Source organism: Pomacea canaliculata, linkage group LG2, assembly GCF_003073045.1.
Source record: "Pomacea canaliculata isolate SZHN2017 linkage group LG2, ASM307304v1, whole genome shotgun sequence".
NCBI classification, from domain to species: Eukaryota; Metazoa; Mollusca; class Gastropoda; order Architaenioglossa; family Ampullariidae; genus Pomacea; species Pomacea canaliculata.
Genome location: NC_037591.1, coordinates 28,268,524 through 28,296,421, shown reverse-complemented (window position 1 = coordinate 28,296,421; position 27,898 = coordinate 28,268,524). Strand labels below are relative to the sequence as shown.

The 27,898-nt window shown below is 38.4% G+C and overlaps 3 protein-coding genes across 4 annotated transcripts; 2 read left to right on the top strand and 1 right to left on the bottom strand.

Annotated features, from left to right (window-relative positions):
- Nucleotides 1-998: 998 nt before the first annotated feature.
- On the bottom strand, nt 999-11,817 carry LOC112556575 (eukaryotic translation initiation factor 5A-1-like). 2 transcript variants are annotated; one of them, XM_025225714.1, is made up of 5 exons: nt 11,795-11,817; nt 6,331-6,508; nt 5,159-5,263; nt 3,759-3,893; nt 999-3,098 (listed from the first exon to the last, which is right to left on the bottom strand). In XM_025225714.1, the coding sequence occupies exons 1-5, from the start codon at nt 11,800-11,802 to the stop codon at nt 3,030-3,032; spliced, it is 495 nt and encodes a 164-aa protein (XP_025081499.1). In that variant the 5' UTR covers nt 11,803-11,817; the 3' UTR covers nt 999-3,029. The 2 variants fall into 2 exon arrangements, with proteins under 2 accessions (XP_025081499.1, XP_025081500.1); XM_025225715.1 differs by lacking the exon at nt 11,795-11,817 and adding an exon at nt 8,714-8,796.
- Nucleotides 8,951-18,204, top strand: LOC112556576 (MICOS complex subunit Mic10-like). Its single transcript, XM_025225717.1, has 5 exons — nt 8,951-8,971; nt 13,715-13,823; nt 14,163-14,210; nt 15,361-15,470; nt 17,652-18,204. The coding sequence occupies exons 1-5, from the start codon at nt 8,966-8,968 to the stop codon at nt 17,679-17,681; spliced, it is 303 nt and encodes a 100-aa protein (XP_025081502.1). The 5' UTR covers nt 8,951-8,965; the 3' UTR covers nt 17,682-18,204.
- A 1,235-nt stretch (nt 18,205-19,439) lies between these two features.
- Nucleotides 19,440-27,344, top strand: LOC112556577. Its single transcript, XM_025225718.1, has 6 exons — nt 19,440-19,538; nt 21,978-22,083; nt 24,798-24,943; nt 25,274-25,404; nt 26,701-26,767; nt 26,988-27,344. The coding sequence occupies exons 2-6, from the start codon at nt 22,010-22,012 to the stop codon at nt 27,116-27,118; spliced, it is 549 nt and encodes a 182-aa protein (XP_025081503.1). The 5' UTR covers nt 19,440-19,538; nt 21,978-22,009; the 3' UTR covers nt 27,119-27,344.
- The last annotated feature ends 554 nt before the right edge of the window (nt 27,345-27,898 follow it).

The following is a 27,898-nucleotide window of genomic DNA, read 5'->3' as shown; positions in this document are numbered from 1 at the left end:
AACAAAACAAAAAACAACAAAAATAAATATAAAAAAATAACATGAAAGCACTGATGCAAAACTAGGAAAAGTAGCATGTGCTAAGGAGATGAAAGTTGAGTCGGCAAGCGAAATAAAAATCTCGAGTCGTCGAGGGAGGGCGAAACTTATCGGTTAGCAGAAACTTTAGCTCATGCTGTTAGTCGCGTTAACCCCGCTGTCGCTGTAGGTCGAGCTACCCTCCGCCGCAGGTCGCCACCCTTGATGTAGCTGTGTCAATCCACGCACATCTTAATCATGAGCGCGAACTGGCCGACAGTACAAACGAATGACAGGTGTACACAAAAAGTAGGTGTACATGACAGCTAAACGACTTTTCTAACACGCACTGTACCGTAAACTTCAGTGTAAGACAGGCAGACGACCGCGACCAGACAACACATTAATTCGTGTCAAGGTCAGATTATACGTTAATTTACAGTATAGCTCGGTTTGTTTTTAAATCAGCCTAGGAATAAATACGAAGTGACACCCATAAAAAAAAAACAAAAAAAAAAACGTGGAAACCATTACATGCTTTAATCCCATCTACCTTAGAGCACCCGCGACAGCAGTAGAATTGGAAGTCTTTGTGGAGCAGGGAAGTAGGAGTGGCCACAGTTATGCCCCAATGTTGACTTCGCCTCTCTGGGGTGCCTATTTCTTGAGCTTGCCCTGCTGTTACTACTCCTTAAATTGTTTGCTTTTTATCAAAGATGCAAAATTTCTTCACTAGACAGAAGAGCAGCACTCTAAAATTTTTTTCCCCAAAAACATCCATTAGCAATCACAAAGTAACCCTTACCTATGTTTTCTTGTTTCTTCTCAAACTGCATCAGTTGTACTAAGCATCCTTTGTCCCTAATACATCATTCTACAGCCAAACTGGTCCAGTTATGTATCCATGTTGCTCACATATCCCTCATCCCACAAGTTTTGACAGCCTTCCTCAACTTCATGAAAGCACACATCTGAGAGTACTCAAGTGAATCGAAATTTATTCAATTTAATAGAAGTCAAATGTGTCTACACATACAGAAACGTGAATTCTGATTGGCAGCTTCTTGTGATGGATCATTCATAAATGTCATTTCCCACTTCTGAATCTGATGGAGTAGATGATGTATATCCATGCTTCTCAACAAGAGCACACAGACCCCTGCCTTCCTGAGCATAAGAATTCAACATAGAAAAGTAACTTGTTCTCCGATCCCAGCTCCCCCAACCACTACTCAAATAAAAAGCCACATCCACAGCACAGAAAAAGCATTAAATGGTTACAAAGTTATGCTTATTATGAAACCCTAAATGATGAAAACAGTGAGCAACTAAAAAAAAAATTAAGCACACTTGTGCAACATTAACTTCTATCCTCCCCATTCAAATTATTTGCTTAATTATATAAAGTGATGCATTTCATACTTTCCTACATTTGCACTGCCCATTTTGCATGTTTCATAGCCTTGGCTGTAGCAAGATTAAACATTTCTGTGCTTTCTCTTTTCATTTTGCCAGCCTTGATGATTTGATACAAAACAAAATTGACACTGAACGTGAACATGCTAGTCGATGGGCTATAGCATATGACTAGCCTCTGGGTAATCAATGACAAGTCAGGAGTGCAAGCTTGCTGCTGTCACTATGCGTAAGACCTTTTAATAGATCATACGCTATATGGCAATAACTATCCCCTTACAGCTTAAAAACCTTTTCATACTTATACAATCACAATTTTACTCAATTGCAATAAAACCTCATTTAATTCTTAAATGTGCGCAATAATGTTATTTTCCGAAAGATTGTGCAGTTTGAAAACAATTAAATGGTTGTCATACTGCACCTATTAAACTTCAAAAATAGAGGCCACAAAAGTTTGAATAACAGTTCGATGGGTCCCTTCACATGTAAAATTGAACTTGGTTTTTGTCTAAAAGCTACCACACCACCACCCAATCCCATTCCTAAGAGCAACTACTGTTGCCAAATAAAAAAAAATGCACAAAATCTTTTGCATCATTGCCACACACCCCTTTCACTCCAGCCTCAATACATTTTACATGACGCACAAGATGTATGTACAAAGAATAAATTACAACTTCAAATGCACTGCATATAGGAACTCAAGTAGAAGGCAGGCAGAGGTGATATTTACTTCTATTTGTCTATCCAATATTCACTATGGTAACATTACTTCCATTCACTTTTAGGACTGCACATTTGTACCTTCACTAATAGTAGTTTTAATCTTTAACAGCTGGATTTTAGACATGGGCTGAAAAAAGAACAAATAATTGTCATAAAAAAAAATTGGGACACAAATCATCTGTGAGAACAATGTTTATTCCAACTAGTTTTTTTCATTCAAAGTGCTGAAAAGCATTGTAGCCGACTTGACAACCGCAGTGTGACGCTGAAATCTGGGAGTAGGGGGAATGGGCACAAGGAAAGCAAAGCATCTTCAGCCAGCATGAGGCCACTGCTGCACAAAGTTTTCAGCAAGATGTTTAGGGGGGGAAAGATAACCATTTTTTAAAAAAAGTCTTAATCTTGCAAAACGTCAATGTCCTATGATTCTTGAAGTTACCTGGCTATTCTTAACATCCTTCTTTAACAAACTACTCCGCACACATTCTTTACATCTTGAAATTCTAAGTTTAGACCTTGGGGTTGTTTCTCAAATAAGTTTAAACTAAGGTGTCAGGTGACACTTGTATTAGTGTCAAGACAAAATAAAAATCCACTGATCAAAGACTATGTATACTGACTCAGAAAATGCAATGGGAAAAAACATGAAAACTTGTATGCCAGCGACGGCCATCTGCAAAGACTGATGATGACTGAAAAGATGACCATCAAGGCTCCTGGCCGCCAGAGCACAGCTCAAGGAACAAGAGCCAGCGACAAGGAGGTTCAAGATGGAAAGGGGCTGTTCCTGCTGCCGCCCACTGCACGTGCTGTACACATCGTAGAATTGTAGGTGCCTACAGCTGAGTGGTGGCTGCCAAGAAGTTTTACTTGTCTGAAGACAGATTTTTACAGCTGACCACACACTCTTCACCCATGGCCTCCAGCACAGTGACCTGTACCCAAACAATACATTAAATGTATCTTTGTGCTAAAAAATGTTATGCTTTCAAATTTTTCAGTTTCAACTGGTCTGTAACTAAACAAATAATGTAACATACTCTAGGATTCCAATTCTTAAGATTGTAAGTTCATTACACAGTTTTTTCCTACACAGCCTAAGTAAGGATGTCTAAACTACACTTGGTTTCATTTGACAATGTTTGACTACTACACTCCTTTAATCGTGCATTCTAAATAGCTCCTCTCATCTTGTCTGATGCCACTGGACTACAAAAATACCAAAGCTATACTGTATATTTTGAATGTGTAACCAAAAAAGTATCAAGACTTTTTTTAATGTTACAAAAATGCAACAACATTTAGCAACACATTTTTAAATTTCAAATGCCAATTACTTAAACCCCAAGCAAAGAAACAATGAAAAATTAAAAAAAACCCATCTTTTTTATAAATGAAAAAAAAGTGTAGAAAAGCAACAATAGCAATGTACTATTCAGTGCTGTTTTGGGTTCTTTCCATAAATGGACCTAAGATAGCTCCATGAGCTCTAGGACCCTTTGGAAGTAAAGTGCAGCTTTTGATTTTGACAAATGTATATCCAATGGAGTATCCATAACTCAGCACAAGACCTGAAGCAATGTTAAAAAACTTACAAGGAAGGACTCCCCAGCTTCTATTTTGGCGTCAATTTCTTTTCCAAGCTCTTCATCGGGACACCTAAGGTCTTCTCGTATTTCGCCATTGTCATTCATAAGACGCAGGAACTTATCATCAGTCTTGTCCACAAACTGAAATCCAAACAGTAAAATATTATCACCAACAGATTTATTATGTACAGACACTCCATAGTACTGACCACAGATATCAATACAGAAGCCAGGCTACATACAAGTTACCATACATAAGCTAACTGGAAAGAAAATTCAAAAGGTGTATGGAAAGACAAATTTAATACACACTTTTACTTTCTAGAAATGAAATTCACAGCTAACCAGAATTTGTAACATTTTGTGAGAAAAAAGAATGTTTACATCGAGGGTTTTTGAACTCTTTTTGCCACTTAAAGCTTCTTTTTCCAGACTGCCTTAACAGTCAAATTAGGAAAAGGATGGTAATATAGAACTCCCTTTTGAAAGAAGGGCAGCTGTGTCCAAAAGTAATTAAAAATAAACCCAAACCCTTGCTTCATGGTACATTTGCCTAAGTGATATCTATCCTTATACTGATATATATTTTTGTTTTAAATACATTCATCATCTTTTTAATGTTTTTGTAATAGAATGTAACAGCAAAGCAGTTTTGATACCAATGGCTGTAATTTGTTGATTTACTATTATCTGTGATGGAGACAGTTTAATGAGTCCTATTGTATTTGAGTTATAAATGTTCAGTGGTGGGAGGAAATATTTTTAATAGGTTTAAAAATAAATAAAAACAAAACAAAAATGACACAGTAAGATAAAAGAAGTGTGTTGAGTTTTACTGTGTACCTAAATTATCACAATACAAATGAGGATTGATACCGTCATAAAAATCCACTCTCACCATCTTGAAAATGTTATCTTAAAAGACGTTCTCATATATTATACTTTGACACATAACACATATATTTCAGATAATGTTATTGTACAATGAATGTTTTAAGTTAGTTTTTAACACCTATCCTCTTAGAATTTACAAATTTATTACAAAAAGTTTAAAATGACTAAATAATCAGTATTGCTCAAAATGATATTTATAATTATTTCTTGTACGATTTCTTGAAATTAAGGACAGCAGGATCAGGTGTGAATAATAAGGTTTTGAAGTTTTATTCCGAAACGCATCAATTTGATAAACTAAAACATTCTTGTATGATAAATATTAATTTAGCTGAAAGTGATATATGAAGAACTATAGGTTGATGTGTTAAGTTCACAGGAGAACGTGTTTATCTCCTAAACCTAACAACTTATGTCAACGTCTAGATTGTTTATAGTTTTAACATATGCAAAGAAAAAAAAAAAAACAGTGTGCCCCACCTACGCGTAGCAAGCAAAAATTACAGACTTACTGTATATTCAGTGCGCTTCACCACAGGGGATAACATGTTGTGAGTGGAAGGGCAAATATCTTCATATTTCTTGCCAGTAAATACATCGATGCCCACAAGATGCACCTATGAAAGAAACCACAAAGCTTTATGCAACATCAAGTGTTTCATTCCGAAAGTTAGTTAGTATTTTTTACTTCTCGAGGAGCATAGGGCTGCACGACCAGGCCCTTGTTGATTTTTGCTTTACCCCAAAGCAAAACCCCAACCTGGAGGGCCAGCTGTAACATTTTAGTCTGGCCTTTCCCTTGACAGACCTGTTCAGCTCGATTAGACCTGCCATGAGCACAAGTCTACTGCTAACATAGCTCTGTGGATAGGCAAGCTGTGCAAGCCACCAAACCACTACAAATTACACCAACTGGGGGTGGCATTTCGAAGGTGATCTCTTTATATACTGTCATCTTTAATGTGCAGACCCTTTGTCCATCCCCCTACCCATCCAACAGACCAACCAAAGGCGGTTTAGTCTTCATTGATAAGTTTTCCACTCATAATGACCACGGACCAGTAAACTGCAGAAGATGGCCCAAGACTGTTAAACTAAACTCATCCAATCGTCACAAACAGGCAGTTTTTGTAAATGTAGCTAGTTATATACTAATGTTGTTATTACAGAGTCTACACTGATTCACTAAGTTCTTGCAATTTTTTTTCAGTCGTCGGCTTTTCCTGCTTCTCCTATTTTGAAAGCTTTGGCAGAAATTGAAAAAGTAACACTTCAGCAGGTTGTTGCTAAGTATGTTGCACAAAGAGTAGATTATCATGGCAGGTTTTTTCCCCAGATTTTTCAATTGGTCAACATCAGTAGGATTTACTCTTCCATGGTACAGATTTTCCACAATGCTAAGTCCTTCATCAGCCATAAAGTGTCAAAATGCACAAAAAAGGATAAAAATAATTACACTGGTATTTATACTTATTTCTAAACTATTTAACTGGATGGTGTGAGGAAAAAATGTGAAGAACCTTTTAGCAACTGCTCAAAATAGGTCTTAGTGCAGAAATGTCAGCCACTGCATAAATCATGGTATTTTCCTAGCCAGTTTCACCAGACCAGCATAAGGGCTTGTTTGTAGCTTTCAGTCAATAGCTGTATACAAATCTTAAACCAATGGAATGTCAAGATTTACCTTAGCATGCCCATGTTTGCCAGTCTTTGATGTAGACATCTCAACTATCTTGCATGGGCGGTTCTTGATGCAGACGAAGTCTCCCTTGCGCAGAGCTGAGCACTGCTTAGGAATGGTCTTGGAGGCCCCAGATTCTGCTGACTCAAACTGCTCTTCATCTGCCATGGTGATGGGCAACCTGAACAAAGACTGCAAATTTATGCATCATGCATTATGACCTAAATAGCAAGATATATAGCTTATTGTGAATATCAACAGGGATTTTACATTACAGTTAGAAAGATGTTTAAGAAAGTTACAGGAAAAACCCTAACTTTCAGGACTGAATGAGTGCCTTTGTAACCTAATGTCTCAGGTAGAACCAATGTCTCCTTGTCTGCACATGTGCAAGGTCACAGTACACGACTGTTTTAAATGGTTCACTTTTTTGTTTGATAGCACTGTGTGTATCCTAATAAATAAATGTCAACAAAATGAACAGAAATATAAAATAAAATATAGAAGTAAGGAACAAATCAGTTTTACAATAACATGTTCCATAGAAGATACCCTTTCACTGACACAAAACTCGGTGTCTGCCTATAAACAGATCACACAGAGACGTTGGTTCTTGTCATACATGTCAACAGAGTAGGGGAGGAAAAAAATCTGCAGGAAGTGAAAATAGTCACATACAGAGCTGACATTCTGTAATAACTAATCAAGCACCTGCTGCATCTTGTGCACTGATCTGAGGTTAAAAATGTTTAAAAAAAAGTTTTAAAAAGTGTAGTAAGAGCAGCTGTATTCTGTGTAAACCCCACACAGCAGATTGTGAAAGGTTTAAGCGAAGCTTTTTTGATGATAGTGATCCTTTGTTTACCAAGGAAGATTCGTTCCATAACCACCTGCGTTAACCGAAATTTCGTGAAATAGAAACGATGTATTTCTACACTATATTAAGGTTTTATAAACCCTCCCCCATACTTTTACGCTACATTAACCCTTTCCCATTTCCTTCATAACCATTACCACAATGTTTACAATTGTGAGTGTAGGCACGTAGCATCTCAGGCAAGCAATGCTGGTTCTCATTTCAGAGTAAACAAGATCACTATTGACTGTAATTTATATTAATATTATTGATAATATTTCTTTGTTAGAATTATTGGCAATACATTTTATACACTTTGGGCTTTATTTCATCTAAAAATTCATAAAAGATACCACTGATCGAATTTCACAGGAAATTCGTGAAGAAGCATAGATCTGCCAATCATTTTTCCTCTTAATTTCTTATAAAAACCCACAAAATGGCAAGGGATCGCAGTACATCAGGATTGCAAAAGGCTATATATGGCAAGTTTGTGATGCTTCCAGGTTTTCTTTTGTATTTTTTTTTTTGAAGGGACCCATCCAAGCTTTACAAGCATAGTTTTAAATTTATATCTAAAAAGAAAAGCTTGTACACTACAACACTTTTAAGTGAAGGGGGCGGATAAACAAGCTCATGTCTTGGGACAGTGAAGTGGTTTACAGTATCTAGCTTTGCAAATGTGCAGATGTTGGTAACTGGAGGCTAATTCAAAGCAGCCAGCTAAAATGCTTGATTTAGCTGAGACCTTTAGGCTATCCTGCTTGCATCTCCGACATGAAATACACATGGCCCCATATTAAGGCACCACTTCTTATTAAGCGCAACTATAACACGCAAAATTTTTTTAAATACCACTCTTCAGTTTAAAACACAAATAAGACTCGTTGCTAGTTGCTGAGAGAAACAATCATCGCCGCCACTACGTCTACAGGACTAGCAGACACTGCTGCAAAGATGGGTTTTGATGGTAGACATGTACCTAAAAGATCTCTATTACTCTTTTGAAAAACTTCAAGTCTGTTTTTAACACGCTAAGACTACTTCATGATGTTAAATTAAATTTAAAGACAGGAGTTAATACATTTAGAAGATTGATACCACTATCCAGATGTGAACGTGTTCAACGTTAGTTGCTTTGGGTGTTTTGATAACGTTTAGAATTGATTAGACTGAACACGTGGTTCTTGAAAATTATAACTAAACCAGCTAAAAGGCATGCGAAAACTTAATTTCAGAAGATACAATAACCCGATCGAAAGGGTAACATCATAAAAGTAAAATGTAGAATATTTTACACTAATTCACGACCACCATTTTCAAAGATGGCGTACTTCCAACCATGCGCTCAGCTTAGCAAAACCTCTATTAACATGATTTACCGTAAATAACACAAAATATTGCTAACATAAAACGATTTACCAACAAGAATCTATCTCTAAAAATTAAAATTGTAAGAATCTATCGAAGGAACTAATTAAAATAATCATATAGCATTTTTTTCACGGAGACCACACATAGCTTACTCACGTGTAGACTGGCTCGCAATGAGAAAGACTGTGCGCATGCGCCGCACTAACCAGTCAGAAGATAGGTAACTCTTAATAATGTTATCTCCCTTGCTATAAATAGACGCTTCCTCACCATCACATTTAATCCAAAAGATTGCTTGCTAATGGTGAAATAGAGGGCGTCCACATGAAATACGTACTTATCTAACGAAAAAATGCTGTTCCTCAGGATAATAATGATTGGGAGTTATCGTGGCATCAATTTATCGAGATGAAGGTAATCATGATGATATGAAACATGAAGAAAATGCCCATGCCAACTATTGAAAAAAAAAGGGTTGGACGTTCAGATTTGTTCATGGCTGTATTTTGTCTAGTGTAATTTACTAGTTGCTATTTTAATATTATTGATGTATTATTATTATAATGGTCTTACATGCGTGGTCTAAATTCATTTATTCTTACTTTAACTGCTAGGTAAGCTCTTATGGTCCGCTGTTACTAATAGTCAAGGGAAGCAATTCTCAAAAAGAAGCAGTAGCTGACAAGGATTGCTTCTTGATACTGTCTTGTCAGCTGCATTTGGTACTGTTGACCATTGGACGATAGTGAGCATGCAGATCCTGTACAGGACGACCAGTCCAGTCTTTGACGTACATAAGCCAGCTTTTCCTCTGGCCACCGCGGTACGTGTCGACTGCCCTCCAAGGTGCCTTGAAAAATAAGTCTTTGCCAGGTCACATGATCAAAGAAGACCATCTTACCTCGCTTGACTGTGGAAGTTGAGGTTGGTGTCCTATGAGTGCGGCAATTTTGTTTTGCACAAAGTCGTTGGTTCTGTGTTCACAGTATGAGATCTTCTAGAGTAGCTTCTTCAGACGCACGTACTTGTTCTCGAATGCCTGCATGATTCTCTTTATGGCGAGCAGAGTCCACGTATCGCATCCGTAGAGTGGGATCGGTACTACCAGGGATTTGTATAGATTGTACTTAGTAGTGAACCCGATGTTATGACTAAGCCAGACCCTATCTAGATTAGCCATCGCCGCTGTTGCTAGTCGAGTTGTTTTGGAGGATTTGGGCTTTGGTCTTCAGTTAGAAGTTGTACAGGTATTTGCAGTATTCATTTCATCATTGAGTACAGCAGTGCTTTCTGTGAAAAGATGGTCATTGCTGTCCCAGATGACTGGGGTCTTGTGTTGATCTTTCTTATTGATGGTCCTTTTACACTTGATAGGCCTTTTTGCTGTCACCTCGTTTCATTTTTCATTCTCTATGTCCCGGCAATGGCTCTCATTTCAGTTCTCCCTATAGTTGCCTTTATCCCTTTCTTGATGGCACAGTTTAATTCTTTGCATTTTGGAAGCTGTTTCGGGTTTGCTTTTCTTTTCTCTCTTTAATGCCCTCCTTTGATCACAGAGATCTAGGGTATCATTCGTGACCATAGCTCATAGTTGGGTTTTTTAAATTCCTTTTTCGCCCTAGAACTTCGTAGGCTTCTGACAGTAGCACCTTTTTGATGTTTCCAGCGAGGGTGTCTATACCACGTTCCACTATGTTCAGTGCAGCAAATTTTCCCCCAACTGTGGCATTGAAGACGTCAAAACGTTTAGGTCTTGCAGCTCCTCCAAGTCAAACCGATTTGATTAAGGACCAAGCCGTCCGGTGAGCGTCCTTGATTTCTTGTGTGTGTGTAAGGTATTGTCTAAGGTAATCCTCTGGCTTTCTGTAAAGTATTCTAGAAGTATAATTCCCCTGTCGCTGGTTTCGCCCAGGCAAATTTGCCCACCGTCCCTGCCCTTTGCTGGTAGACATTTGGGCCGACCTTGGCGTAACAGTCACTGAGTACAACGAGGATGTCCTTTTACAGAACTACCTTCACAACCTTGTATAGCTGCTGGTAAGACTCCTCCGCTTCGTTGTCTTCATGCGTGGTCGATGGAGCGGATACTTGGACAATGGTTTAGTTGAGACACGTATGGAGATCAGTCTGCTGGATGCGGATGTACATGATTCCGGCCACCTCACTGTACACGAGGAAGCCCACGCCGTACTCATGTCTGGCGTCCTCCCCACTGTACCACAGTTTGTGACCGTCGTCTGTTGTTGTTTCCCCAAATACTGCCCATCTGACCACTGCGGTCCAACAGTGCCCAACGGTACCTTTTTAGCTCATGGGTGAGTGGTTGCGCTTTGCCTCTGTGGTTTAACGTGCGTACCTTCCACATGCTGATGGATGTTCCCTCTTTCAACTTGGTTTCTGCTTTGGATCCAGTAGCACGCTTTTTGCTGTCCTCACGCTGGAGCCTGGCGATATGGAGCGCTGTCGTTATTGATCTGGGCCTCGGCATTTTGTCTGTTCTGCGGCGTACATCCGTGGTCCTAACATTGAGCATTACACACTTGGAAGCCCTCATCTCCTCTCCAAGTAAACCACAGCGGGTTGGGCGGCCTGGTCATGAACATGTAGGCTATGGGCTCTTCTCGGTACTTTAATTGTGGAAAGTCTTCGCCCGTTGATGCCGTGTTAGAACTTGTATTACTGGACTGCTTGCACACGATTTTTTTTCCATTTCTAGAACGAGGTTGATGTATACAAAGCTTCCGGTTTAGTCACATTCATCGCTTAGGCTCGCCGAGACTAACAGTGGAGAACTTCACAAAACGATAAGCGTTGGTCTCAGATGACAGACATCTGTCGAACTATACACGTCCGTGGTGTTAGCATCACGATTTTCTGTAAAGGATTACTTCCTTAGCCTTTATCTTTCCCAAGAAGTCCCCCAAAGCAGTGGAGCCATTATTCCTTGGCTAGTATTGTAGTGCCAAAAAATAATAAATACTAAGTAAACCTACTTCTCCTTTTCAAGACGTCTGTTTCGACCGCTTCCCTTCCATGCCGATACAAAAAAAAAAAAAAAAAAAAAAAAAAATAAAAAAAAAATGGCAGTAGCAGTGACCACATAGCCTTTTAAGCTACCCAATCAATGTATCAGAATGTTAGGGTTATGGTCTAATGCAAGCTTATCTCAAGTGGCTGGAAAACATACTACGATCTTCGAAAATTACAAAAGATGAATAAAGTATAAGTTGAACATACTTTTCCATTATAAGACGTCTGTTTTGATTGATTCCTTTCCCTTTCATGATGTTGCTTTGTCCTGGTTTCGATCCTGTCTCATGGACTGTGTGTGTGAACGATGAAAACTCTGATGCGTCTGTCCTGAGATACAGAGTCCCGCAAGGGTCTATCTTGAAATCACTACTTTTTGTGTTGTTTACGTCCCCTCTATCTATTTCACGCCATGTCATGTCACATGTAAGCTTATGATACGCAGTTTTATCAGTCAGATCCACTTACTGAACGCTGGACTATTGTCACGGACACAGGGATGCAGAGCTGACGTAAAGTCCCAGATGCTCCAAAATAAGCTGCAACTGAACGATGAAAAGACAGAGCTGCTACTTTTCCCAAGAAATTTCTGAGTCATCCTTCTCTTCCTCGGTCTCTCTACAACACAATTCAGCTATTCCTTTCTTCCCCTCTTTAGTTTGGGTGTCATTTTCGATCAAAGTTTGACTACTCATCATTATATTTCTAATGTCTGGAGAATTGCTTACCTTAAACTTCTTAGTATCAGTACCATTCGTCTTTATCTCACCACCGATGCAACTAAAACGATAATCTGGGCCTTATTGCTCTTGAGGATTGACTATTGTAGTTTTCGTTCGGCTGGCATTCCCAAGCATCTTCTTGACATACTTCAAAGGATCCAGAATAGTGCTGCTCGCCTCATCTGCGGACCATCTAGATGTGAACGTATATCACCCATCATTCGCTTTCTTCCCTGGTTGCCAGTCACGGATCGTGTAGACTATGAACCTTCCACTCTTGACTTGCCGTTTCTGGAACTGGTCCTCGGTACCTCTCTATATGCCTAAACGACTTGTTTGCTCATCTTCTAACACCAGGCTTCGAATCCTATTAAGACAACGACGAATGGACAGAGGTCTTTTTCCTACCAAGCCCCATCACTTGGAACATAGTACCCGTCAGCCTTCATCACTCTGATTCTCTTACCCCCTTTGTCTTTTCGGAACGACGACTTCACTATTATCCTGTCCTGACCATGAGATTGCATAACGTGCTTCTGTAATTTACTTTGTTTATGAGTGGGCGTGTGTTGTAGACGTAAGTGTGCCCGTTATATGCAAGTATAGGTTCATGGTCAATATTTATGCAAAGCGCTCAAACCAAATCTTGAGAAAAGCGCTTAATAGATCCTCATGATGATGATGATGATGATGATGATGATGATGATGATGATGATGATGATGATTATTATTATTATAAATAAAGGTGTAGATATAGTCACTAAAATTGAATCCTAACTTTTAACCTACTGTAATTAAGACTGACCCATCGATTTCTGTATATAGTTTCAAGTCAAATTGGGGGATGAACATTAAATTTCTTAGATGTCTTTTTTCAACTGCTGTTGCTATTATATAAAGTCCACACACAGCTGATTATGTGACTAATATTTTGATCAGCCTACATATAAATGAAAAGTCTTAAAGGCATTGAGATTGTATTCTTTGAGTTAGCGTCACTATACCTATCAGTAACTAAGCAAGTGGAATAAAAGTGTGACAGTAGAAGGTGACTTTTAGTAAGTTATGTCGATTTACTAGCCAGAAAAAAAACCATTCAGTTTATGTAGATTGTTTCACAGAATATAGAACATGTATTTGAAAAAATCTTACGAAAATCGCTCAAGATACAATGTTGTCTCACTCGCAGCACACAGTCGCTGATCGCGTTTGTTTACTCGAAGTAAGGGTAAATCACTCTCGCTCACGAGTCTGTCGGAGCAACACTGAAGCAAATATTATTTGGGTAATACTTTTTATTTTAGATTAAGCAAAAACAAAAATGTAAGAAAAACATTACTGTCTGAGAAACACATTTTCAATAAGATTTTGATTTTTTAAAAAATATTTCGTGCACATGGGTTAGATACGAGAGAAGATCCGAACCAAGGGCAAGATGGCAGAGAACGTGAGGTCAGAGGACGTTCTTGGTCAGAAATGGGACCGTTGTGTTTCTGATACGGTGATCAAATTTGGTGAGTGATCCATGCATATGCTGTTATACCATCAGTATTTTCTGTTTTCATACATTGTACAGTGAAATCATATTTATCAGCTATTTTGCAGAAGACGTTGACTGCCTTAACATCTAACGCAATCAGTTTTGTGTTCGAATGATAGTGTTGACATATTTGTTTTGATCTGATCGTGGCTGTCAGCAGTAAAGATAATTTTATAAACTTTTTTGTTTTGTTGCGTATTTTCGATCACAATACAATGTGTGTTTTTGTAGTTGTCTGTTAACCAACGTCTTACTATTATATATTGCTGCAAATCGTGTTAAGATGCTCACAAAGTTTTTCTTTTAATTTCAGCAAGCGGCCTCGGGCTTGGTATTGTGTTTTCGGTTGTCTTTTTTAGACGTAAGTTTTTGACTTAGGTACATTTGTGGAATTCTTCAGTCTTAGCCAGATGTTAAAGAATGAATTGTATAGCTATACGTTTCATTCTATACTTATAGAATGCATTCTATAGCTAGAGAGAGAGAAACTCAGTAAAAACTAAAGTATTTCATTTATATTATACTCAGAAGTTGCTATCCAATTCATTTTATATATACAATTCTATTCTGTAGCTACAGAATGCATTCTAGCTATACTATTCAACTGTATACTTATAGAATGAATTCTGCAACTACAGAGTCACAATTTTATACAGAACTTGGCTGGCTCACTTGCATATGGAGCAAGAAGGTCAAAGATAAACCAATCAGTTCTCTGGCTATAGAATACATTTTTTATAAGTACAGAATTAAATGTATAGCTATAAAAAAAAAAGGAGAAGAAATTCCTCTCAGCGCCCCATAGTATAGTCCTGCAAATTTTCAACTGTTGATTTTTCTGAGAATATCAAAACAAATATATGGAATTAGAAACAACCATTTTGATTTATTTTTCAATATTTCTTTACTGTTATTCATTGTAAATCATTTATTAATGAGATATACACTACGATAAAATGTATGAATGCAAAGTTTTATCTTTTAATATTATTTAATTCAGGACGTAGATATTTTTTATAAGAATAGCAGCTGGTTCAAAACTGTTTTGTAGTGTGTAATTCTTTAACAAATCAGCCTTATTGGAATCTTAATCTAGACATAATTATTCGTAAAACAAAGAGATGAAGTGCATCATGTGAATATGAAGGTATATGTAGCTGTATAAGGGTCTTATTATTTTTTGATCATTGTTACAATGAAGTATAATTTGATAATATTAATAATTTAATAATATTATGTAATAATAGTACTGTGAAGATATACTTATTTAACCTAGTGACCATTACTTTTTGAGAGCAACAACAATCATGCAGCAGTTAAAAGAAGTGGGGGAAAATGATGACAGAAGAAAAACATTTTCTTGCAAGTCATTTAGGCTATAACATCGCAGCAGACAAAACTGCATATAAAATATACTATTCAAACTATTCCTATACTTAGGCATACTACATGATACAATTTATGTTGAATTGGTTGCCTAATTAAGAAACATCAATTAATGATTCTTCTAGGACGGCCATGGCCTGTAGCTTTTGGGGCTGGAGTTGGAATAGGGATGGGCTATGCCAACTGCCAGCATGATTTCCAGAGCCCATATGTGCAACATGGACAAAAGATAAAGGTCAGTGTTGCAGAAATGTAAATTGTTATTTGACACTAACATGCACTACTTAGCTTGTTTTTGAACACTATACAAAGTGGGAATTAGGCCTTGCATTTTTTAAAAACCATTGCAATTCACTCCCCTTTCACCCCCAAAATTTGGTGTCATAGTAATATAATTTAAATTTCTGAATTTTGTTTCCATGTGCTAGTAGGAGCTCAGTGTACTGTACTTAAAAGAGTACAAACAAACCCACAGTTAATCATACACAAAGCACAAGCATCAGCAAACAAATAACACCATGGCAAACTAAGTGTATAGATGAAGACGAAGAACTAAGGAGCAAGTAGAATGGTATATCTGATTATGCAAGATACTAAAGAGATGAGTTTTAAAGTTGGATTTGAATGCCTAGAATGTAGACTGCTTGAGCAGAATTCCAAAAAGAAAGACCTGAGAATGAAGAAAAGAGTATTTGTCTGATCATGTGTGGTACAGAGATAAAGGCAAACATACACTGATACAGACCAAATAGGTCAGGTAGTAAGGTACCAGTAGCTTGGACAGATAGTAATAAATTCAACATTTGTAAAGCACAGGCTCGCACTCCTAAGGAGCATGCTCATAGCATCTAAGAACAAGAACAAAACATGGACAGCATATGAGGGACAGAAAATAAAAAGAATAACATATGAACTATGAAAGAATAAATAAAAGTACAAATGATGAATAAAAACAAATACAGAAAATATGAAGAGGAACCAAATAACAAGAACTGAGACTATCGTGATATTGCAAAAGGAAGATGAGCACAACTGACACTGTGGGGATGGGTGTTAGGAGTAATGTTTCAGAAGAGGAATATTTTCAGTGCACATTTAAAGGATTTAATAGTGGGTAGGTGGTGGATATGGAAAGGGAGAGAGTTCATTGTTTCGCTGCACAGTAACTAAAAATCCTGTGGCCATATGTTGTTCTAGTGACAGGAAGAGTAAGGAGACGATCATCAGACAAGGAGCAGAGTTGTCTAGCTGAGACATAAGGGAAGAGAAATAATCAGGGCAGGAGCCAGCAAACAAATTAAAACACTTCATGGACAGTTTGAACTGGATGTGAGAATAGATGCTTAGCCAGTGCACAAAACGAAGGAGAGGAGTGTAGTGGTGCCATTTCCTAGCTCTAAGCACCAGACGTGCAGCAGAGCTCTGTACTTTCTGGAGTTTATTTAGAAGGTATGCAGGACAGCCAGCAAGCAAGAAGTTGCAGTAATCAACCTGGATAGAACAAACGCATAAAAAAGAGTGTTGTTAAAGCATATAGAGAGAATGTGACGGATGGCGCTGATCTTGAGTAGCTATACTGGGCAAGTTTGTGAAAATATCAGTAGCTTAGCATAGCAAGTTTGTAATTAGTGGGAGCTTTAACTGGCAGCAACTGAAGCTCATGGAGCACGGTCTGCTTTTTGCCTACAGAAAATATAATTGGCATTCTGATCCTCCTACAGTTGGAGCTTAGGGAGATCTATAAATAAAGAGTGGCAGTAATTCAGCCAGGACAACACAACAGCAGACATGAGTATTTTGTTGAAAAGCAAGCAAGAGGTTAGCAGCTGTGTATCACCAACATACGTGTGATACTGCAGACTTAAATGGTTAAAGAAGATTGTCGCGGAAGAAATGGTGCGGAAGCTAAAGCAGCATAAACTTTTTCAAGTGCATTTTCAGAAAAAAAGAGGGCAATAGTTTTTGAAGTTATTAGGATCAAAGCTTGGTTTCTTTAGAAGTGGGGTAATGACAGCATACTTAAAGTGACTACAGCACCAGTCAACAAGGAGTGATTGATAATGCAAGTGAGAACTGGAATCATTAAGTCAAGGCATGTGTGCAGGAGATGAGAACAGGATTTCTGTTAATTTGTGATGCTCTTCCTGATCTAGAACTCGATGACAAGCACACACTTTATGAACAGTGTTTTGGAAAAAACTCCACAAACTAGGGTTTGGCTGTTGGTCTAGCCCTGCGCTGATGGTTTTGATTATTTACCAGAAAAATGGTAGTGGGCAGAGTGCAGACACCTTAGTCTTTTGCAATTTATAATATTTGTAATAGTATAAGGAGCATATGATCTCATTCCTTCCTGTTTCAAAATAATTTGACATGAACAAAGCAATAATGAAAACTGTATCAATATTTTTTTCAGGTGGCAGAAGGCGAGAAATGCAAGAAATAAAAGATAGAATTTTTTTTTTTAGGCCTGGATTGAATTGTGATAGTTAGGATATATCAACACACTTAGCTAAAGATTTTGTAAAATAAGCATGCTTTAAAGATGAGAAAATGTAACAAATGTGTTAACTGAGAAAAGGCTCTTTTAGAGCCTCTTTTGCAAACATAAGGCCACTGCCACAGTTTGGAGTTAAGATATATCAACACATTTAGCTAAAGATTTTGGAAAATAAGCGTGATTTAAAGATGAGAAAATGTAACAAATGTGTGACCAAAGAAAAGGCTCTTTTAGAGCCTCTTTTGCAAACATAGGTCACTGCCACAGTTTGGATATTCCAGCCTTCTTCGAGGTTTATATTTGTCTGCTTTGTAAGAGTTTATGATTGGGGTGTGGAAAGGTGAATGAGAACAGCATATTTTGAAGAGTGTGTGGATGAAGTGAATATGTGCTAAACAATACTTTATTTTGAAACATTTTGATGTGCTTGATTTCTTTTAATAAAGGCTGTCAGTGGTATCTTGGAAAACTGGTAAATCATTATGAAGAGTGGAAAGTGAGTGTTATCAGCTATTGGAGGCATACTAGAGAGATAGTATGTTGCATGCCGTTTTCAAACATTTGACATTCAGAATGAATACACTTGTGTAAACTGTGGAAATGTAAACAAGCATAGTAATTAGTATTCAAACCAGGAGTTAACAACATTGTGAGGACATTAAAAAGTTAAAAATGAAATAAACTTCTAAAAGCCCTTTAAATGTATGCTGTCATAATTTAGGGTGTATAAGCAATATGATACAATTTATAATTAGCTATCATCACAGGACAGCAAACACACATAACCCAAATTATATTGCAGCTGCATTCTGACAACTTTGTTATATGGTTAGGAATGTTGAAGAATGATAAAGTGATGTGACAGAATTATTATCTTTCCATACTACTATGCTGAAAAGAATCTTGTGAATATACTGGCCTCAGAAAATAATCAGCAAAGAGCTTCTTGCATACTCTAATTAAAGAGACATGGCCACAATTATAATGGTTAAAGGGTGGGAGATAAGACTGGTCATGTGTTGAGATGAGAAACAGCTCCATAGTGAAAACAACACACATCTGGTCACCTTAACACAGAGGTAAGAGGACCTGAGGTCTTAACAGTAGAAGCAGAAAACTGTCATGGATGACTTGGGTTGCAGCCCTGCTTACCATGATAGGAATGAACTACCAACAATGCAGGCTTCTTTAGGTGATTATATACTTTTGCTATACGAATCACCTGTGAGATTAGTTTATTCCTTGTTGCTCCCCTGAGGAGCATAGGGCCATCAACACCACCTCGCCAGCAGATGTGCAAATACAGATGTAGACTTGTCGGGGAATTTTTAATCCAAATGATGAGGTAACAACAAGCTGAACACCATAATTTATTACAATCCCTTCACATATAGTTGTGCTTAATTAGACTGAAATGCTGTCTGCTCTTGATTGTGCAGACAAGTTAAAATTTTCATACTGATTTATAATCTGTCCTTACGCTGTATCTTTAAGCATCCCCACCATTCCCTTATCCTGCTCAGGCCTTTTTCAAAGTTTAAACTGTCATAGCCATACTGTCATCTATTCCCTGTGATCCAGTCTGTTTTAGGTTACTGTTTTTCCCGTACCCTTCCCACTTTCCCCCATAGTCCGTAGCGCGATATCGCGCGTATGATCTAAGGGAGACAATGATGCAGCTCGGCTGTATCATTTGTCGTCCCTGCCTCTGCCATCTTGAATCTATGTCAACAAACAGGTGAGCGATACCTTGAGTTGAGGTCTCAGGCAGTTCTAATCAACCAGAAAGCGCTTCACAATAAAGTAACTATTTTTTTTTTATTTTTCCAGACATAACGAATGTAAAGCTGTTATTTCAAAACGTATAACTGTAGATGATCTTGTCAAGCGTAAAGAACAAAAAAATCTTATTTGAGTAGGACTTCCCATAGCGATGAGACAACAAAAGCAAAGTTTCCTTCTAGTATATATTTTAGTGCCAGAGATGCAGAAGTATGCACAAAATCAATCTTTGAAAGAATTCGTGTGAGATGGTTTCGTTGATATTTATAATGACGTACATATTTACCCCACTGACGAAAGAGCTGGCACTTTTTGTGTATGTATTTGGTCCGCAGTATATCGATGTCGAATAGAGAAAGTTCGACGACGGAACCAAGATAAGAAAAAAAGTGTTGTCCATGATACAAAGGGCAAAGTTATCAGGACATTGGGGAATTCGGTGTTTGGGAGCAATGTTTTTACATGTGGTCATAATTAACATTATGATACGATAATCAATAACAAAGGAGACCCACTATCACTACAGTAATGAATGGCGCATACATAAGAGAATATATGTTCATGCATGTCTACACACAAAGATAGATGATACACATTATGATGGGAGAAATAATAGTTGTCTTGAAGACGCACACACAGGTAGAAGACATATTTTATAAAACTCAGAGTAACTGCAATGGTTCTGAAAAAATAGAATTGTTAATAATAAATACTATATTTATTTTAATACCTTCCCATTTTAAAGCAGATTTTCTATTTTCTTACTTTCTCTCTCACACAAATGCAGACACAGAGTAGAGGAACCAAAGCAAAATGCACATCCACAAAAATAAGGTGACCAGACGTCCCGCATTTGGCGGGACAGTCCCGCTTTTGACCTCGTGTCCCGCCTGAATATCGGGCGGGACGCCCAATGTCCCGCTTTCTGGCTTTCTGGCAAGTCTATAAAATGTCCCGGTTGTCTTTAAAAATCACTTTTTTCGGCGTTTTTTGACGGTGACGACACCATCATCGGCACGTGTCCCGCTTTCGCCCCCGAAACGTCTGGTCACCTTAACAAAAAGGAAATAAATTCTAGAGTTATCAACCCTAGTGGATTATTACACCTTATAAAGCTGGTATGTCTGTTTTGTTGGTTAAAAAAAAAACAAAAACTAAAATTGCAGACTTAAAATCTGCAGATTCAAAAATGAAGTTTTTATCTGTTGCTATGTCACTGAAACAGAAGCCAAACTGACTATTACTCATTGATTAGAGATACATTGAACTATTCTTTAACTGTTTCATGGTCAGCAAGCACCATACAGTCAGCTACTGAACAATGATACAAAAGGATTTATAGAGTGGGACCAAAAATGAAATAATAATAATAAACACATGATTTATATAGCGCTTGAGACAAGAACAACATACAATGGAGGGAAGGATGAACAACTGATGATTAATAAAAAAAAACGTGAAGAGGAATTGCTTAAAAAAACTGAGGGTATTATGATGCTGCAGAGGAAGACACGTAGGGAAGAAGTGCACATATAAAAGTTTTAATTGTTCCATTGTTTTGCTGCACATTAACTAAAAATCCTGTGACTGTATTCTGGTCTGGTGACAGAAATAGGATACGGTCATCAGACAAAGAAAAATTTGTTGGATTTAAAAAAAAAGATGTTTTCTAAAAAGTAATGGAAACACAGCAGGCCTGGATTTCATAGTTCGGCCATTAGGTTACAACCTATTAGGTTACAATCCATAACCTCTGTCCTGCACTTATAGCTATGTGTGTGTCCACTAAGCATTGGATTTGCGACTTGTGAAGGATGACAGTTAAATGTCTTGAAAGTATTATATCAGTTGATTTGCACTGCTTGACCTCCAAGGGTGTGGTGGAGACTGGAGCATTTGTTGCGTGGATTACAGTTTTTCAAATGAATTGTACCTGCTGGAAGCAGCTTCTGGCTACATCTCTTTAATCCCATATGGTGTTCTATAAACTTCTATAGTGCTCTCTCAATCAACTTTATGTATATTTTTTATTGTTCATTGTGCATCCATCTTTCTGTAGATCCATGTTCATGAAGGTGCATTTGATACCTGTTCTAAATGGTGTGCTTGTGCGCCTTTATGTAAAGCCCTTTGAGTTTGGCTGATGCTGGAGAAAGGTGTTATATAGATATGCTTATTATTATTATTGGCACATATTGATGGGGACCATGAAGCTTATGGTATCTATGATTTGTACATGCATTGTAGTATGCAGGACAGAGGTTATAAGTTTTATCAGCTTATTAATAAGGTATAGCTCGACATGACATTCCCACTCAGAAGAAGAATCAATCCAGCAAATAATATTAAAATTAAAGCAGCACTAAAAATTATCACCTTTAAGTCTTGTCGAGGTTTATTTGGAATAGAGAGAGGGAATATGAGTGAATTTGGTACTTATGTTTTTCTTTTCTTTTACTGATTTTTTGGCAGAACTTCAGCATCAAAGAAGAATGTGGCAATATGTGTGGGCTCATCTTGTCTATCATCTTGTGCGTTTGTTTCCACGGACCAACAGGTTTAAAATGTATGTGTTTATTAGTAGAATTTATATTTACATGCTCTGTACTGACTTTCATGGTCAGTTTGCAACTAGATATTAAAGGATTACCAATAAGAAGAATAAGAATTTGTTTATTGGCCAAGTGACACTGCACTCAGAATATGACTTGATAATGGAAGAGACAAAATGAAAGAATGAATGTGATCAGGTCTATCCTATACATGTGCACATACATACAGACTATCCCTCTTCCTCACATGTTCTCTCTCTCTCTTCCACATTCCCTTTCTAAAACAGGCTCAGACACTGCCTCACAGACTGAAAAAGGACACATTCAACTAGTATTGGTCCTGACACGAGCTGTGGCAGAGTTCAGGAAGGCAATATACTCAGCAAAGAAAATACATCCCAACTGGGAAGTTCTGGCCCGGATAAGACTATACTTGACCACATGAGGGCATGAGACAGAACAGGCCATTGGCCGTGTGAGAAGCATCCGACACAATCAGGCATGACCTGCACGACCTGCACAGACTGTGCTGGGCATAGACTGTGCCCAATTGGGGAAGGTCACTAGCTACAAGCAACACCTGGTCGAATAGGACTTTCTGTTTTTGGGTGCCATACCAGACGGTGATAGTACACTCTTGATCACCGCTGAAAACTAGACCAGAATGTCCCATCTTATGTCAAATTTCTTCAGCTGGTGGAGAAAATAAAGACATTGCTAGCGAAAACCAGCTCAGATCATTGGAGATGATGGAACCCAGAAACCGAAAGTGGCTGACCTGCTCAATGGCGTCGCCATTGAGTGAGAGGCTCAACAGCACCTGCTGAAAACAAGATATTAGATTTTAGATACTTTGGGCTGCAGACCACTATCGCTGCACCAAGCCACCAGGTGATCCACTTCTTGGCGGTACACAGACATCATTATTCATGATGAGATTTGTCACAGTGGTGTCATCGGCAAACCTCACCATCTGTAGTGATCCGTGAGCTTAGACACAGTCGTTGGTGAAAAGGAAGAGAAGAGAGGACGCAAAGTTGTGGTGTGCCAGTGCTGAGCACCAAAGTATTGGAAAGGTGATCGTTGACTCTCACTTTTTGGGGACGGTGCAAGAGGAAGTCAAGGGTCCAGAAGCATACTGACTGGGAGAGACCGAACTCTGGGAGCTTATCAAAGAGATTCCACGGAATGATGATGTTGTAGGCGGAGCTGTAGTCTACAAAGAGGAGGCGAGCCGAGGAACCAGAGGAAGAAGATTTGTGGATAAAGTCAAGAGCCAGAGAGACAGCATCTACCGACCGATTGGGCCGATAGGCAAATTGTAGATGGTCCAGTTTGCCTACAGTGGTGCGTAAAAGATGTCTGAGAACCAGTCTTTCCAGAGCTTTCATCACAACCCGAAGTCAAGGCCAGCGGTCTATAATCATTCAGTGACGTCACCCTGGTCTTCTGTGTGACAGGGACGATGACGGATGCCTTAAAACAGCGGGGAACGACTGAGAGCCAGAGGGATGTGTTAAAGACAGAGGAGAGCTGGTCGGTTCAGTGCCTCAGTGGGGAAATAGATACGCCGTCAGGGCCTGCTGCTTTCCTGCAGTTTTGTCGCTGAAATAGATTACGCTTCTCGTGTTCACGTATAAGAAAAAGAGCTAGTAGTGGGGATGCTATCACTGATGAGGTATTGTCAAATTGTAAAACTCATTCGGACTATCAGGGAGCGTATAGGTATTGTCTTTGTGCAGTCGGCGATGGTGCGCAGGCCATGCCACAGGGATCGAGTTGCCGGACTGAAATCGAGACACGAGTTTACACTTGAAGTCTCATTTTGCTCTGCGAATGGTTTTTTACAAGTACATACATTTGGCTCGCCGAAAGATGGTATCATCGTTGGACCTATAAGCAACGTTTTTCGCCATCAGCTTAGTCTAGAGAGTGACGGCGAACCACGGTTTGTCGTTGGCCCAGGACTTGGTGCAGCGTATAGGAATGCACAGTCTGTCGCAGAAAGTGATTAGCACGTGACGACATCTGTCTGCTCATGAAGGTCGGCACAGGGGGCTCTCAGTTCTTCCCAGTCAGTACAGGCAACACAGTCTTGCAGCTTATCCGTAGGCACCTGACGGCCCTCATCCGCGGCTTTGCCGGTAGGAGGGCAGCAGATAAACCATGGCATGGCCGGAGCGACCAAGAAGAGGGCAGTGTAGGACATGGTAGGCACCTTTGATCACACAGAAGCAGTGATCAAGTGTAGCTTTTCCTCTGGTCTCAACATCCGCTTGCTGTTATAGCGCGGAAGCTCTGAGAACAGATAAGATAGAGAGACTGAAGTCCCACATTACCACCACGAGGCAGTCTGGAAACTGGACTTCAATGTCCCACACAGTTTTGGAGAGTGCATCAATTGCCATCGCCACAATGATAAAGAAATGACATTTAAAAAGACTGGCTTACAATAATATGGTATGATACAAAACACATTCAGACCCTGGGCCATAGGTAATAAAAGTGAAAGTAAGAAATTAAGCATAAAAGAATGTATTTAACTAAAAAAAAAAAAATGGTCATGAACACGAGCCCTACAAAATTTGATGCAATTGGCAAAATATATTTTATGTTCTTGATACTTTTGCAAACTGGTGATTCACTCTCAGGAGTAGAACTGGGGAACAAACAGTGATAGTGATAGTTGGTTTTATTACTAAAATATTTCCCTTGATTATGTGTGCAGCACGCTGGTGGTGGTAATGGTGCTTACGGTATGTCTTCTGGTGCCACAGTTCTGGGTTCTTTTAGAAGGGCACAGCATCAGATGGTGCAGCCAGCCGCTGTTCCCTCTTCTTATCACTTCTATCATTTTCACCTTCTTTCTTATAGGTCAGTCTTCAGGATTCTTATCATGTCACTATTTTCAATAAATCTCTGTAAGATATCTGAGGTCTTTAGATTCATCCAAGATTTGTGTATGCTCATTCATACACATAGACACATAATCATGAAAAGGCTAAGCATCTGCAATGGTGATGTCCAAACTTTGTAGCTTTCACAGCATACAATATACACTGTGAAAAACCACACTCACGGCTTAGTGAGTTTAAAGGTGCTAAATGGATCTATGAGCAGTAAGTTGAAAATTTCATTTATGATAGATTGTGAATGTTCTGTATAGATTTTTTTCCTAGCTTGAGTGAACTTTATCATTACCAGGATTTGTCTTTCTTTTCCTGACGATGATGCCTGTTCCACGAGAGGTCAAAGTGGCATTTCACATCTTTGGCTTTGTCACCTTTTTAACAGCTCTTATTCAAGTTGGATATACATCTAAAGCTGAAGAGTGTGTAAGTATATGAAAGGGATGCAGGTAATCTTGTGAAACATACTGTCTAGCTGGAATATGTAGCTAAAACAAATGTTTAACAGAAGCACATCATTTTAAACTGTACATGATTGAGAATAAAAGCTAATAATAAAATCTCTTTAACAAAGTGGTGAGGGTCTTTTATATAAGAAAATGCCTTTAAATGTGGATCTCTCATATGTCATTGTTAAAAGCTATTGAGATATTATCCTTATTCTATTGCCTTAGATCTATTGCCTCCTGTCTCTGACCGGCCCGCCCGCTGGCCGCCCACCAGTAAATATACTATATACATGTATACAGTATTGGGTAAAACTGAGTTAACTATATAGTTCGGCCCTCTAGAACCATCCCAGTTTGTCATCCGGCCCCTTGGGAAAATTAATTGCCCACCCCTGCCTTAGATCATAAGTAATATGAATGGATATCTTTAAGACTTTCAGATTATGCTTCAATTTCATATGTATAACTTTCGTCATTTAAATCTGCGAGCATTATTGAAAACGAAAGTGCAGATTTTTTTTTTCAAGTAACTGGATTTGACAGAGTGTAAAATATTATTTTTCTAAAAATAAGTTTATAGAGATCACACCTGTAATGTCACAAACATCCATGGATACATCTACTTAACATATGATCTCAATTCTCCCATTGGTTATATGATTGACAATGTAAACATATCCATGTACCTCTGGTGTAGAGACTGTACTAGGTTGGTCGATTTTGTTGGAAAGAGGTGATTTTTTGCACTACGAGGGGAGAGGAAGTTGGGATGAAGCAGAAATATTCAGAAAAACCCCATATTGCCAGCCCTGAGGATCGCACTTTTCAAAAGGGTAAACTTTATGAAGGTGATGCCTATCTTTTTTCCTTGGTGCCTTCTACAGAGTTGAGTGCCAATTCGCAAAAGCTTAGTTGAATGGAGGGACATCCACTGAGTCACCTCGATATTGAACCAGCATGCCTCTGGGTTCAGACAGCAGTGCTCAAACTTAACTATACTTCCCTTTCTGTGCCATGTGATATTTGTTGGATTGTGTCTTGAGAATAGAATTGTTATTCAGCATTGTAATGTACTTTATACAAAGCTCACCCTTGTCATTTGAAGTCAAAATGTGCATTCCACAAAACCTAGAGTTGACACATTATGTTACTTCTGCTGAGTTTTAAATATTACTGCTAAAGCTCTTTAGCTCGTAGAAGCTATTTGCATGTCATTAAAGTTCAGCAAAATGTGGCATTTATGTTAGGTATTATTATATGTGTATGTTTACAGAACAGCAGCACAGAAGCATTGTACAAACTTTCTGTGGTGTTAACAGTTCTGGGTATGGTGACTTTGGGTAAGCCAGCCATCGTCACATTTACAAAACAGACACGCAGTTTTTATCAAAATGCTTCCATAAATTTTTGCATGGTTAGTGGCTGTAAATGATAAAAAAAGAAACTAAATTATGTCTCTCCAAAATGTCAAAAATTTTTTTTATCATTTCAGTTCATACCCATGTCTTGCACAATTTGACTGCTGTTCTTTGATTTCCTGCATCCTGCTTTGTATTGCAGTGTACATCGTTGTTCTGCTACCATTTTGGATCGCCAACCATGTCAAGCTAAACTGTGTGCTAAACACAGCAGAAAGGAAAGGCTTGTGCTATGAACCAGTCAGGTGCTGTTCCTGCTTGTGGCACATATAATTCAATTATTTACCACACAAGATGTTCCAGCAGCGCAGTAGTCTTGCAGTGATATGAAATCCATAAAAAAATCATGGATAGTTCAAAATAACAGGAAAGATCTGGAAGGCTTGCGCATGGATGGAAAAAGTAGATGGCAGTCAGGATTTTTGGCATTTTGCATTGTATTAAATTGTAGGTATAGTTATTCTTTCAAAATATAAACAAGCATAGTATGCAAACAGGATGCTCACCTGTAGTTTTTTTTACCACCCATGCGTGTGCATACAGAGTGAATGTGTATTGTGACTAATCATGAAAATGCATCACACTAAGAAAATTCCTAGGGTGAAGCCAAGTGACTGGTTTTCCTTGCAGAGGTAACTATACTCATCTAGATGTATTCCATAAAATTTGGGTAAAATGATCATCCATGTCTCTTTGGCAGCCTGAGACCTTTGCGATATTCAGCAAAATCACACTCGGATGGAATAACAAATGCATTCAAGCCTTACTGTATAATGTAATGACCATTAATGTTTTTTCTGCCTTTGTATATGCGTTCAGATTGTCTTCTTTACATGTGAAGCTTGACTCCTATTCCTGAATCACTTTTACCCTGCAAGCTAGTCATTTAAAAGGCTACTGATTCAACCTAGAACTTAAAATCTTTTCACCTTTTTTTTTTTTTTTTGAGATTCAGACATTCATGGTTTACTCTGCTCATTAGATAAGTGTGAAGCCTCAACGTTTAGCAAATATGACCAAGGTGAACACATAATAAAAAAAAGCTGAACAGAG